This window comes from Pholis gunnellus, assembly GCF_910591455.1.
Source record: "Pholis gunnellus genome assembly, chromosome: 4".
Classification (NCBI taxonomy): domain Eukaryota; kingdom Metazoa; phylum Chordata; class Actinopteri; order Perciformes; family Pholidae; genus Pholis; species Pholis gunnellus.
Window position 1 is genome coordinate 20,589,537 of NC_136530.1, and position 14,841 is coordinate 20,604,377.

The window sequence follows — 14,841 nt, forward strand, 5'->3', positions numbered from 1 at the left end:
GAGGTTTTGAAATGCTCGTTTTACACTCACATGACTTATTGTCAACAAATCAAGTGAAAAGAACAACACCAATAATGCTAACACGCATTGTGTGTGTGCATCAAAGCCAGATATAAGATCTCCCTCTGTGTCACAGGGCTCCACTGTTGTCTAGAAACTACTAAAAAGCCATCAACGAGCCACACTGTGGCACAGGGTGACATGTTCCTTCATCACCATGAACACGCGCTCTGTATTTTCTTTGACTCCATCCTACATACACTGTCCTGCTGCCCCAAATACTCAGGAGAGCGCCGAATGGGCCTGAGAGCCACAGACAGAGTATATGAAGGTATGTTTTGAGTGATAGACCAGCACATTGTTGGTTTTGAGCTATTCATTAGAAAACTGTTTCATTCAAATTTAAATCAAAAACAATCCCAAATCTCCTCCATTATAACACAGTGGATCTCAAAAGCAGGGCAAACCTTCTTTATGTGAATATCACCATTTGTATACGTTGCTTTGAGCCTTACTTTGTTTTTGGCCTAAATCATTTCTAACATGCTTTTTGTTTGTGTGAATCCAAGAAGTGTCACTGTGACAATATTAACTTGTTTGCAGATCTTGTGGCAATTATGAGGAGGGTTGGGTCACCACCACCACATTGTTGTTTTCATCTGTTAAATCAACATTAAAAAAGAGCTCATCATAAAAATGAAACATAACAGTCTGCAAGGCTGGATACCACAGAGAGCAAATAACAACATGTTTTCTCTTGGTGAGACTTTGGCGCATCAACGCTTTAATATGATCTCAGAATTAGAGACGCCTCGGTAAATGACCGACGTTCATTTACAAATCAGCAAATCAAGATGCCTGTGATGAACAGAGGAAGCTGTGAAAGGAAATAATAGTGAGGCGGACTTTAATCGTGACATTTCTCACAGTGACTGTATTTGATCTCTTATTAGAGAAAATCGGAAATAACGTTTTTCATGGCACAATAACTCTACATAAATCTGTATCGAGTTATTGTAAAAGGAACATATTGACATCCGTATTAGTAATACAACAAGTATGAGTGGGCAGCTTATGTAGTATCTTACTGGTATGTGAAATACTTCAACAATATGTGAAATAAACATATACATTCTAAGGTTCACTGCCTTTAAACCTAATGTACACTATGTTAATATACAAAAATATATGACAAGTATATTTAGGGGAAAAAAAGACTTCTGTCACATCTGTAAAAAGGGATAAATACTATAAACAGAACACAATAAATCCATCGTAAGTACAAGGAGACCACATTACTGGCTTTGTCGTGTGACGATATCATTGGTTTTGTTTTAACATAGAAAAATGGGCCTGTGGCTCGCACAAACGTGATGTTGATACCTGATTCACACATGTTACCAAAAATAAAAAGCTTTTACAGTTATAGTCATACTAAAAAAAAAAAATGTTCATGTGCAGAATATCAGATATTCTCCAAGTTGTATCAGTAAATGTGTTGTATTGTTTGGGCTGTGACTGCCAGCAGAAAGCAAAGTCAGTATATGGTACATTTAGAGTATGCTTGAAGATACAGTCAGATTAAGTAGAAATCTGATTTTCATACTAGATCCCCTGGGGGAAAGGGCTGATGTTATACCATTTTTTATTTATTTATTTTTAAATCCCAAGGATCCATCTTAAAGCGTCCTGCTGATGAGTTTAACTTTATACGTGACAATCGTGGCTCCCTCTGGTGGCGGCATCCTTTAGTGCAGTCAGTACTAAATACACACGTTTATCCGTTCGGATGGACCAACAGGACCAGGGTGCTGGAGTGTGAGGGTTTAGAGGGGTTTTTTGGCTCTTGGGAGGAAGAGTTTGTTTATTTTGTTTTGGGATCCACACTCATATATTTATACAATGATGGGGTTGGAAGTTGATCCCCAGTCCAGGCTCTTCACTCTGTCCTCCTCCTCACTTCTTATGTGACCCGATCATGACCTTTGAGACGAAGTTGACGATAGCGCTCGCCGGCTGCTCGGGGTCGTGTTCAGCAAACAGGTGGCATATATTTTCAGTCTCACTCTGAGATTTCCGAGCTACAAATCCAAAGATCCTGGAAGAAAGGGACGAGAGACATGACAGGAATGCTCATTCAAGAGCTTAACTACATTTCACTGATTTCAAATGACAATCGTGGGCAGGTAGAAGTTCAGTACTTCTTCGGGTATCACTTGAAGGCTTAAAATGTCACCGTAAAAAGGTTTGTAGTTTCCGTTTTGACTGAAACAAGTTTTTGTGGGAGAAAAACTATTTCTTAGACGACTCCTGCAACTAAATTTACTTTTCCATTGTCTATTATGTCTATTATATCCACCTCTTATGTCTCTACTAACGATTCGCAATAATTCTCGCAATAATTTCAAATGCGCCATGAAAACATTGCAGCATAGACATTGACATGACTTCAAGCTAACCCCAGCCTTTCTTCACGAAACAAAGGAATCTCTTTACAGCCACCTTTCAACCGTGCAGAGTTGTGTTCAATATTTAAAGACAGATCTTGGATGGAGAATCATTTCGAGGCGACCTAAATCTTAATTAAGTGCTGAAACTCTGAACATCTAACTTGGCCAATTCCTTGGAAACTAAGATATACTTATTATCTCAAAATCAGTTGTATCAGTGTGAATGTGCAATTCATGCAATACACTTTTTTAGTTGTTAAGTAAACAAAATAATAATTCAAACACTTATTGTGTCATAGCAGGGCGAAGTGAGCAATGAAGGGGGCGATACATACGGTAAAGAAAAGGCACTTACTTTGCAGTAGAAGCGCTGCCCCTCGTCCATCTGTTTGGGACAGAACAACACACGTTATCACACTGTTATTGCCCACTAAAGGTTTATATTTATACATCACATATAGACATTAATATTACATCAAATATAAAAGACGGTCCTTCAAAATATGGCCATAGCAGGACAAGGACCTGTCAAATAATAATACACACTATCCCAATTTTGGACTGTTTTTGCAACCATCTTATATAATATGTATGATACAATATGTATTAGGATTCCTTCGACCTTTTGTGGTATTTTGCTACTAATAACTCCAGTTGTTCGAAAATATAGCCTCTGATCTGAGGTCTCAATCTAAAATCTCCTTTATTGTTATGAAGGAGCAACCGTGTGTTTTCCCAAATTGTGCATGAAGGAAAAATCAATGTTGCCCAATGACAAACAGAGAAACGGTAGGCTAATTGTCTTTACCGGTCGATTACATTTTAAGAGGACTGTGCCGCCTCGGAGGAGATGTGCTTTGTATTTAAATGTCAATATGAATAACTACAAGATATGACACTCACTTCCTGCCCTGTGGGTCCAGAGAACAGAAGATGACAGTGTTGACCGCGTAGTGTCTCCTGAAAAACAACCTGCGGGAGACAAACGGAGACAGTCCTGTGTGAACACGTGGATTCACTCCCTTATCTCTGCTTGGACTCTAAATGTCTGCACACTCACTTCCTCTGGTTATCAGTGAGTGTGATGCCCTGCGCCGACACCTTGAAGTGGACGGCGGTGGACGCCGGAGGGGGGTCCATGGAGAGGGTCAGCGTGGTGGCCTTCTGAACCGCCTGATGTCCTGTCAGAGACTCCAGCTCCACAGAGCCCAGGTACCACACGTTACACGCTACATGAAGTGCCATAAAGGACCACACAAAGTAAAAGAGCAGTTCACCACAAAATGCAATTTAAAGTTATCATCTCCTGATTTGATTTGTGTACTTCAAAGCGGCTGTAAACTTCAATTGACGTTCCAACCGATGCAGGGTGTGTGTCGAAAATAAATGAATGTCCTGCACACACAAGTCAAAAGAAGCACACAGATTTGTGAACATTATGTGGTGTCTGTCCCGTACCTGCTCCCTGTTTGAGGAGCTCAGCTGCTGAATTTGTTGCCGTCTGTGCAGACGAGTCATTGAGCTCCTCCACCGGGTCTGCAAGCAACGACACACGGAGAGTTTACTGACTGAGAAACACATTTGTTTCATCCATGCACGCAAACGAGCCATTTGTACCAGGCACACACACACACACACACACACACACACACACACACACACACACACACACACACACACACGCACGCATGTAGGGCTGGGAATTGCAATTCAAATTTGATTGCAGTTTGAAATGAAAGCTCGTGTTGCTCACCTTTGTCAGGCAGGATGAGTTTACAGGGCAGAGCCAGAGGGGTGATGGAGTGCTGACACACCAGAGCTGTGAGACTTCCTGGCAGGAAAAATAAACATTTCACAAAGAGCCTCACTATCCAGATGCATGATGCATGTACGATTCATAAGGAAGCCAGCTGCACCTCATCACGCTGCCCAGTAGAGGGAGACACAATGTCAGCTCAGTGACTCGACCAACAGTATAACAACTCTGGACTTGGTTTGGTGGAGAGCTCTTGTACTTTACTTTAACAATTAGTATTACTGTTTGATGCAATTTTATGCTTTTCTTCCACTGCAGTTCAGAGGGAAATATTGTTCATATCACTCTTCAACGCTTATTGGTTTTACAGGTCAGTAACTTCCTGATAATTACAGACCTGTAAAATAAAGCACTATTTATCCACTTGGCTGACAAGAAATCCTGCGTTCAAGACTCTTTGATTAATTGTACCAGAGTTTTTTCATTCTTTATAACGCATCGAAGAGGTGATATGATCACGTGCACGTAGATGTTGGCTATACTACGATGACTCTTTAGGATTAGATTTTGGCTAAACTGTCACAAAATGTGATAAATTGTTCAAGACTCTCGGTAAAGATTCAGTATTCTCACCAAAGTACGGCTCATTGGGGCAGCCCTTAAGACGAACTCCTTTCTGCGAGCACTCTATCAGGAAGTGTCTCACCAGCTCATTGGACAGGTCTCCCACTGCAGAAACAAACAAGATGTTCTGCATATTTTAGTATATTTTGGTTCATTTGCATAGATACGTTTTGTTACTGACTGGTAGATAAAACCTTCTGGAAATGTACTCATATGAATAAAAACAGCATTAAATCCCTTCGTCTTCATATCAGTGGCTCAGAAAATCTATTTCAGAGAAAAAAGAACTTAAAAAATGAAATACGGTGAATCACACTGTAGAACGTGTAGAGTCACTGAAAAGAACAATGTGAAAGGTGTGATGCTTTCTTTTGTGTTGGACTTGCAGTTGTTAAACATGTTGGTAGAACTGTTTGGAACTTTGATCAATTCCCAAATATTTTTTTGTATCTATAAAAATCACACGCATGTGTTTAGAAACCACCACTAAGGCTGTATGTATATTTTCTCCCAATAGAAGACAGTTTCTGTAAAAAAAAAAAAATTCTTGACAATGTCGGCCTACCTTTCTTACTCTGTTGTAATACAGACGGAGGGGGCGTGGCCACCTTCATAGCCAACCCGTACGCCCCGCGAAATGAATGGCTGTCTCTGACAATGAACGAGCCTGGCTCTTTGTCCTTTAGCACTGTGATGGCTGTTCAGTAGGTCAACAGGAAGAGGGAAACAGAGATAAGCTAAAGTTAGAATCATCGTGTTCATATACTGCACAGGGAGCAGTATTATTATCTGTATGGAAGTGTCCGCTTGGCTCGCCTGTCCTGTCCAACACCAATATTTACCTTGGTCTCTGGAAATGTCGGGCTTGTACCAGAACTTGGAAGTGTCCTGAACAAACTTCACAGTGTCCTGCTTACTGCCGAAGTCTGCAAGACACAGATTAAGACTCTACGTTAGGTTTCAGACTGGCTTTGGCCCAAATAAGGCAAGACAGGGCAGAGAAGATAAAGAGGGAACGGTTAAAGGGTCAGTACACCCAAATGACAAATATCACTCAACCCTGTTTATATATAAGCAATGCTGTTTGTGGTTCTAAAGAAGCTGCACATTTTAAAAACTCAATGTGTAATTACAAAAGCAATGTCCCAGCTCCTCACGACAAATCCACAGAATTTCCTGCAAGCAGTACGATGGAGTATAAGTTATAATTCAAATGTTACATGTTTTTATCCCAGAATATTAACACATTTCTTGTAATATCATGACTTTGTTCTCAACATTAGGACTTTTTCTCATCTGACTGTTGCTTGTAAAATTGACTTCATTCTCGTAATGTGACTTTTTTGAAAGTACTTTATTCTCAAAATGTCAGATTTACATCTCCAAACCGTAACCGAGACGATGTTTCTAAAATGACAAGCTGCTGTTAAGTTTCCCAAATGTAATCAAAAACTATAGCTTGACGTTTCTTGTGATTTTTGGCATTTTTTATCCGACTTTAGTATCAAATCTGGACTGAATTATTTTCATAAGCACGACACGTATTGATAACATTTTATGGCATTCAGGAGAAGTCTGGAGAAGAGCAAAGAAAAAACGTCTTTTTCATGATTACAAACGATTGCCTCCATCGTTGTTTAGAACTAACAGTCACCTCTGTGTCGTCCCACACACACCCAAGTCACGCCCGGACACAGAGGCATCACTTGAAGACTGACAAGATGGATTTCGTGTAATATGTGATCCTGCGAAAGAAATCTGCCGTGCAACAGTATAATATAATAGCAACTGCTTATTTTAGCCAGGACTAGAGAGTTCTGTTTCCTTTTTTAAAAAAGGTTAATACAAACAATTAATAAAATAAAAAGTCTTGAGATTGCTTCCTCGAGGGACTGAAGAATGACCTCAGAAATTGGTCAGTGTTCAATGTTTTCTGTTAGCTGGCGCTAAGAGAGAGAGAGGGAACGAAATAAATGAATTAAGGCCAGAGACAGAGAGACAACAATCTGTGACAGTATACCTGCTCCAGGCGACGGGGCCCCACTGAGTCCCCTGAGGGGGTCGGGGGTCACGGAGGATGAGAAAGGGATGCTGAGACTGCTGCCACTGTGAGGGCTGGAAAACCCGCTTAGAGACGGGGAGCGGGAGCCAAGCTCTCCCCCCTCGCCCCCTCTCCTCTTCTCAGGCAGCAGTGGAGGGAGGCCCCCGTCTCCCCCGAGGTTCAGACTCCCGAGGCCCTCCATGGCCTCCAGCAGGCTGTGCTCCAGGCCTCCGTTCCCCAACAACAACGAGGACAAGTCCGCGCTGTCTGTCTCCCTGCGGACCCCCGAACCTCCACCCAGGCCTCTCAGAGCCCCCCGGGGAGAGCTGTGGGCATTGGGAGTGCTGAGGGAGAGGGGAGGTGAGGGCTGGAGGGAATACGGGGAGTTCAGGGAGTTTGGAGTTCGGTCATGCCACACAGGAGGAGGAGTGGAGCTGCAGAAGAGAAGTAGGGAGGAGGAGAGATAGAAAGACACACAAGTGTCCAAATAATCCGTAAATATGTCAATATTTTGAACAACATGAATAAAAGCATTAAAAGTCTAGTATCAAAGACATAGAAATTGGAAATTGATGAACATTAATCAGCCCATTTGAGTTTTTGCATTATTTTGGCCATGATTTCTTGTTGTTACAACGCATCATGCGGTGCCATTAGCCGGCCCTTACATGGCACGCTGTTGTATAAACACCAGAAACGGACCGGAAGCGTGTACCTGTCTGTGTGTGTGAGGGGGCTGATGTCTGATGACATCGAGCACATGGAGCCAAAGATCCTCTGACAGGAAGCCGGAGTGACCGACACTTCTGATCTGAACAGCTCTCCCTCTGTGGAGCCGCCGGCGTGGTTCAAACTGTCCAGGAAACTCCGGGAATCTTGAGGAAAAGACACACAAGAGAAAAAATCCTCAAAACTCTTTTTTCACGCAGTTCTCAAATATCAAATACTAACCAGGCGTACTGATGTGACTTTGTTCCATAAACTATAATAACTGTCTATACTACTACCACTACTGGTACTTGTGTTTGCTGTGGTTGGGACCGGACTTTTCTTTGGATTGTAAAACCATCAACGTGTATCGGCAGAGTAGAATTAGACCGTTTCTTTTACCTTCATTTATTCAGGCAATGAATCCGGCAGCAATAGGACATTTTTACAAATAAGAAAAGTTAGGGTTAGGGTTCAAATATTGCAAACCTCATCTATTACATCATATTTTCCTGCCGCGTCATCTTGTCAGCTTCTTGTCTATAACTACCAAATAGTTTCAATGTACTTTTTTCATATTTTCACAGTACTAAGACTTTTTTAACCAAAATTGCGACTGTTTCCTCACATCATTGCCACCTTTTAGTTGAGTTATCTCTCAAAATCTCAGCATTTCTTTCCTAAACCTCAGTGTGTTTGTTTCAGCAAGATCTGAAGCAATCAAAATGTAATATCCTCAGATTGCCATTTTAATCAGTCTGAATCCTTCGCGTCTAATAATACGGTGCTTACTTAACCCTAACCCTCAAAGAAAACAAAGAGTTAGTTCTTGTTTCCCTTGTCCCCCGTAGACACCAGTCCACCACTGGACACACTGCTAAGCGAATATATTAGATCTTTGGAAAGAGCTGGGCTAGCTGTTTCCAACTAAACCTTCACTCTTTATGCTAAGCTAGGTCGCTGCTACGGCCCCATAATTGAAGCACAGGCATGGCATGATAATTATAATTTTTTTAGGCTTACTGCGGAGGCCTTGTACAAACTCCACCGGCAGCACTCTGCATCATGATAATCATGACAGTAAAGCAGAGATTGACAGCGTACAATAGGAGCAGAGGTGTGTGTGTGTGTGTAGGTGTGTGTGTGTGCGTGTGTGTGTGTGTGTGGGATGTAGGGGGGGAGCACTCCAAACATGACATTCTGACAACACAGTGTGTCATTCAGCAAACACGAGGGCAGACCTCCTCAGGCCACGGACGGGCCTGTGAAGTGCGATGAGTCACCGTGTAAAGAGTCGTTCATTATAAAGAGGCTCCTTGTTCGGCCGGCTCTCCACCCCCCCCCCCCTCTCTTCCGCTCCTTCCCTCCATTCAAGCACTCTGAGATGGAGGGATTTGGACTCAGCTTTGTCTGTGATCATATTGGACGAGCTGCATCGTCTTCGAGTGGATTATATAATCACACGTGGGCTGTTAATGAATTTGAAGAATCCCAAGAGTCCCAAAAGCTGATTAATTGTTATGGAATTTGAACAACTATGATGACAGTTAAATAGACGCGGTCAGTTTTAGCTCATTATCCTTACATTTTGCCGTTGCTACTTTTATTTAGGGATAAGGATAAGGATAAGGATTTATTGTCATCGTAAAAAGATACAACGAAATTAAGTTTTAAAGGATCTGAAGTTGCTCCACCACTGATTAATTGTTTATGGTTCAACATGACTTTCCCACGGCTGGATGTTCCCCACACTCACTTCTATAGTGGCAACATTACGTGCGGAGTATCAGATGTCCACAAGTCTGACTTCGCTGGCAGCTACTGTGAGCCGGACTCTTTAATTAAACATACTAAACATTTTGTTTTTGTGTCAGTTCATCAATTTATTTATTATAGGAGCACACAATATATTAATTGAGAATTAATAACAACCATTGACCATGAGTATATTTACTCAGGATTTGGAGGACTAAATTTCAGCGAGTACTTTTTTGTACTTTAATTTAATTCACGTTTGCTTCATTTGATTTGCCTGCGGTCACTACTTACTGTATATGGCCGATTTAAAAGTTTGACGTACAAAACATTTGATTATTATATTAATTATCATCCATTGCTGAAGGTTCAACATGAATTTGGCTCTACTTGAGCCAGTGCTACTTACATGTTAATGCGTTAGTAATGTAACACTTTCATGCTTTTGAATGTGAATTTAGATTGCAGTACTTTTGCTTGAGGAGGAGTTTTTGTTTTACATTTCTATATTGCTATACTTTTACTTAAGTTAAGGATCTCAGTACTGCGCCTATCACTGTTTTCATATATTGGTTATACTTGCTCAAGAATATGTAACCAGCGTCAGTCAGTATACATTTTGCTATGTATAATTGTCTATTTAAACGTGATGATGGTTTGGTGCCATCTGATACTCCCAGCGGAGCATCTCATACACCACACAGGTTCAGTACTCAACTTGCTGTCTTAGGGCTCAGTGAGCTGGTTATGTTGTGAGCTGCCTCTGATTGGACCCAAACCTCTCATCGCCGACGCGCAGACTCGTACTCATGCGCAGCTCAGAAAATAAGAGAATCCACAGTTAAAGTTGTTGTTGCTCCATGAAGAAAACAAACACAAAATGAGGGGAATGCTCTGAGGATTCCTCAAACATTCCCACAGTCCCTGTCAGTTTCTCTCTCTCTTGGGACGTTTCTCTGAAAGCAGCCGAGCTTCGTCTCTCTCCGTTCCCACGGCTGACTGTCCTCACCGTGGTTCGTCACATCTGCTGCACCGCAGCTCATCCAGTTAATTACAGAAGAGCCCAAGTCTGTGGCAACGATGGCTGACCTCACCCTGACCCCTGACCTCAGACCAGACTCGAGCTCTGTGAGGCTCCGCTGGCCGTCATTACACCCTAACACACCTTTCACCGCCTGTATCCACACCGACACAGTATCCATAGCTACTCACTTTCAGCTGAAGAAACCTGGAGAGAGGACTGAGAGGGAGAACAGCCCCCTAGCGAGCCTCAAGTCAAACAGACGGGGCAACAGAAGCAATTGTCTTAATGCTCCAAATATTTTAAAAAGTGAAATCCACGAAATCTTCTCAAAATTCACCAAAACATGTAACAAAATAAGAGCATTCTCCCTCTCTAAATATCCAGAAAGAGGTCAGGGTATCGAACCTCAATAGGTACCAAATGAAATGTGCCCGTACGGGAAGTTATATAAAATAAATGAGACGTTATGTCCGGGGGAAACGAGCCCACATATAGATAACCAGGACGACATCATTTGTCGGTGCCTCCAAAAGAGTCACACTAACTACTGTTTTCTGATCTTGCAATGCCGTGATTAAAGGTTTGGTCAGGGTTAGGCATTAAAACTTGGCTTTGGGTTGGGGAAAGGTAATTGTTTGGGTTAGAATAAGTACTTCATTAGCGTTAGTGGAGCTACGTCGTCATGGTGAGGATAGCAAACACTTATGGTTAGGGAGCGATGGTGGTCGTGGTAATAAGAGACTGATGTCTGTTGCAGACAGGAAACGAACAGCAGTTTGTGGTGTTTGCTCTCGTCTGGATGTGAAATATTATCACTACCTTCTCATCGGTTTCATAAATGTTGTGCTTCGGCTTCTTTATGCCAACATAAACACGGAGTTTGTCATTTCGGGGTGTTCTCTGACACGACTGATGCTGACGCTTTTTGTGGACGGACAGTCAGGGACTTTTGCATAACTGGCACGATATCTTCACAAAGCAAGTATGTTTTTGGTGTTGTTACTGAATGTCAGGCATTGTATTGGCACAGTATTTGGTCAAGTCCGAGTGATACTCAGCTCTGGGCTTCAACTTTTTTTTAACCTTTTTGTTTTTTCAACTGTGTTGTTTTCTGTCTATTGTTTTCTCCTCCCTCGCGCAGCTCCGGGTGAGTACAAAAGCCTCTTCAGTTCGGGTCGAACCGTGCAAAACCAATTCCAGATGGCACAGACCCATGTGGGCACGCCTGCCAACCTCCACCAGCCAATAGCCCCCGCCCATAACCCATAACCCATAACACACACACACACACACACACACACACACACACACACACACACACACACACACACACACACACACACACACACACACACACACACACACACACACACACACACACACACACACACACTTTCCTGATCGTGGAGAGAAACGGTTACATGGCTCAGACTGAAACTGTGCGCATACCTTCATGCTTTGTATGCCGATAATCCTATTAATCAATCAAACCACAGTGAGGTCATCTGGAGCTCATATTTCTCTTCATATTTCTCACCTCAGACCACGCAGGTGGTAGCATAAACAGAATGGTATGAAAGGCAAGGCACCGAAAAACAAGAGAAGGGGAAAGACGAGAAACATACAGCCGTCGCACGTTCGCTGAAGCTGAGGAGCTCCTGTGTTGTGTTGTGACAAAGAAACGCTTCTCTCTTCATTTCTCCCTCTCACGCATCCAAACATTTACTCTCTGAGCAGCATCTCATTAGACAGGAGGGTGAGCCTACACACATGCATAAACACAGGGATGCATGTGGAGTTATGCAGAACAACAGTGGGTTCGCAGACTCCCTGCTGACCACAGGAATGTGAGCGCAAGCATTTGTATGCACACACACACACACACACACACACACACACACACACACACACACACACACACACACACAGAGACTGAGGCTGACAGGTCTGAAGGTCTACGGCATGTTACAGCTGTTCACAGCGATCACAGGCTTCGGCTTCTCAGGAGGACGAAGGGAAAAGGGAGCGAAAGAATAACTCTGAGAGGAAATAGGAACACAATGAGGAGGAAGACACCTGCTGTGATCCCTCGGCCCACTGAAAGATATTTGTTGAGTAATAATGCGTTGGTTTTAAAAAGTTAAGTTCTTATTGATAATCTGCGTTAAATTAAAACGAGGGATATAAAGCTAAACTCTGTGAGGCAGATCAATCACGATACTGTTTTAACTCTGTGAACTGACTTGGTAAATTCAGTATCTTATTATCAGATATGTGAATAAAAACAAGACTGTTTTCAGGATCGGGGGTACAAGTTTTAGTAACAAGTGTTTCACGACTGTAGAGAGTATTTTCAGGCATGAAAATGAGGAGGAGTTGTCAAAACTCAATTCACCTTTTTGCAAGTGTCAACAGTTGTGTAAAGCCGGCACAGAGTAGGGATTTCCGTCGCCACATCCCCTACTTCTTGCATGCACGTTGAATGGAAGAGAAACACAATAACGTTGCTTTTTATATTATACATGTTGCTGCAGTATTGACCTCTAAAGCAAATGGCAGGAATTCCTATAATTAATATGTGATCAACAAAATCCTCAGCCAGTGTCTTCAAATTGTATTCACTGATACATTTCTGGCCAGATGACCACCACCAACACCTGATAAACACCCAATATATCGTTGCATTGTAATCATCATGGCTGTCCAGCAGACAGAGAGCAACACAGTTATCCCACTGCTCTCATGTTTGTGTCCACCTGATGAATAGAAGTCCATCATTCACTCTCCTTTTAGCTCTGATTTGGTCTCCACCAATAACATTATCTGACTCTCCAGCTGCTCACTGCTCCACTTTCTTCACCAGCTAGTCGCTAGCTGTGTCTGTCGTCTGCTGTTCACTGTGGGTTTGATGAGCGACTGAACTACGCTGTAAATGATTGTAAGACCAAAAACGATGAGCTTAAAGAGGCTTAAAGCTCAGTAGAGCTGCAGAGTTTGTGATAATTCCTTGTGATCCTTAGCAGGTAGTTATCTGACCCTTTGATAATAACACAAAAACAATGCTTTAGTAGAGCTTTAAGAACTATTGAGTGATTTGTGATGTGCAGCTCTCTCCTTGGTATCACTGGGTGCTGCATCAGAATGCGATCAGTTGTCGCCCAGTGGCCTCCCTCCTTCAGTAAAAATCAATCAGCCTCAGACCCGGCTGTGTCTCTCCTCCTCCTCCTATACAGAAACAGAGAATTTTCCTATAAAAGTGGACAAACTAGTATAGGCGCTCGTCTGTAAATCAGATTCCTCTGCTCTTTCTTGGCGTGCGAACGGACAGCTTTATCGACTTAGCGCAGTGAGCAGAGGAGAGGCTAAGGTTACGAGCTAGCTGAGGAGGGAGTGAAGAATAACAGCGCTACCAACAAGTGGAGGGAGAGAAACAGGGTGAAGAGTAACGGGAGTAACGGCGGATTTGAAAGAAAAGCTTTTGGAAGAGAATACTGTCATCAGCGAGGTGTTTATTGGTGTCTGAAGTATTCTGGCAATAAGTTGATGACTTTATAAACCGAAGGCAGAGACAATTTGACTAATGAAGAATATGTCTGACTCTCTCTTTGAGTTTAGGATCATATGTGGAGATACAGATGTCTTAACTGCAAAAGAATTGTCCTAGATATTCGATCATGGTTTGAAGCTCAAGTGAAATTCCTCAGCTTTCACCCATCTGGGGAAGTGATCATGGATCATAAGTAGTTCTCCTGGTGGGTCCAAACATGTCTGTAGTTATGACATGCCGCTGTGTTGCAGGAAGAACTTGTTGTTCTTGAAAGCTCTTTACAGACGATGCTCAGCTGTAGCTGAACTGTATCACAAAGTTTGGGTGGCTGTCAAAAAAGTAAAGGTTGTTTAGACATCTAGGACATTAATCTGTTTCAATACTATTTCAAAAGAATTGATTTTAAAGTGGAAACAGACACTTTTCAACTTTTTCCTCCCCTAGCATGGTAGTACTGTTGCATAGACAACCGGATCACTGTCCGTTTTCCTAAGATCTTAGAAACTACCAACAACACTGCACTTTGTTTTCCAGTTACTTTGGTTGTTCCACTGTCTGCCATTTTTCCGCTATTGCGGGGAGGTAACTGCAAGAAACTTGCACGGATACTCGTTGGTTGGGGATGGCTACCGATAGTGACCAGGAAAAACAAAAGCGAAATCCTGTTTTGGTTGCGCAATGGTTGATGCACGCCCTTTATGTATGTAAATCCAGCCTTCATTTCCTGGGAGATCGTATCCGGTGGCAGAAAGAATAACATACTGAAAACGAGGCTTATAGGGGACCAATATAAACGCTGATGGTGTCATTATTCTGCCATTGCATTGTGCAATCAACATTTACTTCATAACGATAAGTTAAAGCAAAGAAACTTGTGTATTGACAGTTTAAGTTGTAGTGAGTACCTACTTCATGCTGATGAAATAACAACATGTA

General features: G+C 42.4%; 1 protein-coding gene across 1 annotated transcript in view; it reads right to left on the reverse strand.

The window, feature by feature from the left end:
- Positions 1 to 723: 723 nt before the first annotated feature.
- Positions 724 to 14,841, reverse strand: part of LOC306695082 (tensin-3-like) — a gene marked incomplete at its 5' end in the record, with an annotated part of 38,406 nt that continues 24,288 nt past the window's right edge. The window contains 11 exons of the mRNA XM_079158220.1: positions 724 to 2,098; positions 2,806 to 2,835; positions 3,354 to 3,422; positions 3,511 to 3,679; positions 3,909 to 3,986; positions 4,204 to 4,281; positions 4,840 to 4,935; positions 5,396 to 5,527; positions 5,673 to 5,756; positions 6,851 to 7,305; positions 7,587 to 7,746. Of these exons, the coding sequence (XP_079014346.1) occupies positions 1,957 to 2,098; positions 2,806 to 2,835; positions 3,354 to 3,422; positions 3,511 to 3,679; positions 3,909 to 3,986; positions 4,204 to 4,281; positions 4,840 to 4,935; positions 5,396 to 5,527; positions 5,673 to 5,756; positions 6,851 to 7,305; positions 7,587 to 7,746 (1,493 nt within the window). The 3' untranslated portion in view covers positions 724 to 1,956. The remainder of the gene's footprint in view (positions 2,099 to 2,805; positions 2,836 to 3,353; positions 3,423 to 3,510; positions 3,680 to 3,908; positions 3,987 to 4,203; positions 4,282 to 4,839; positions 4,936 to 5,395; positions 5,528 to 5,672; positions 5,757 to 6,850; positions 7,306 to 7,586; positions 7,747 to 14,841) is intronic.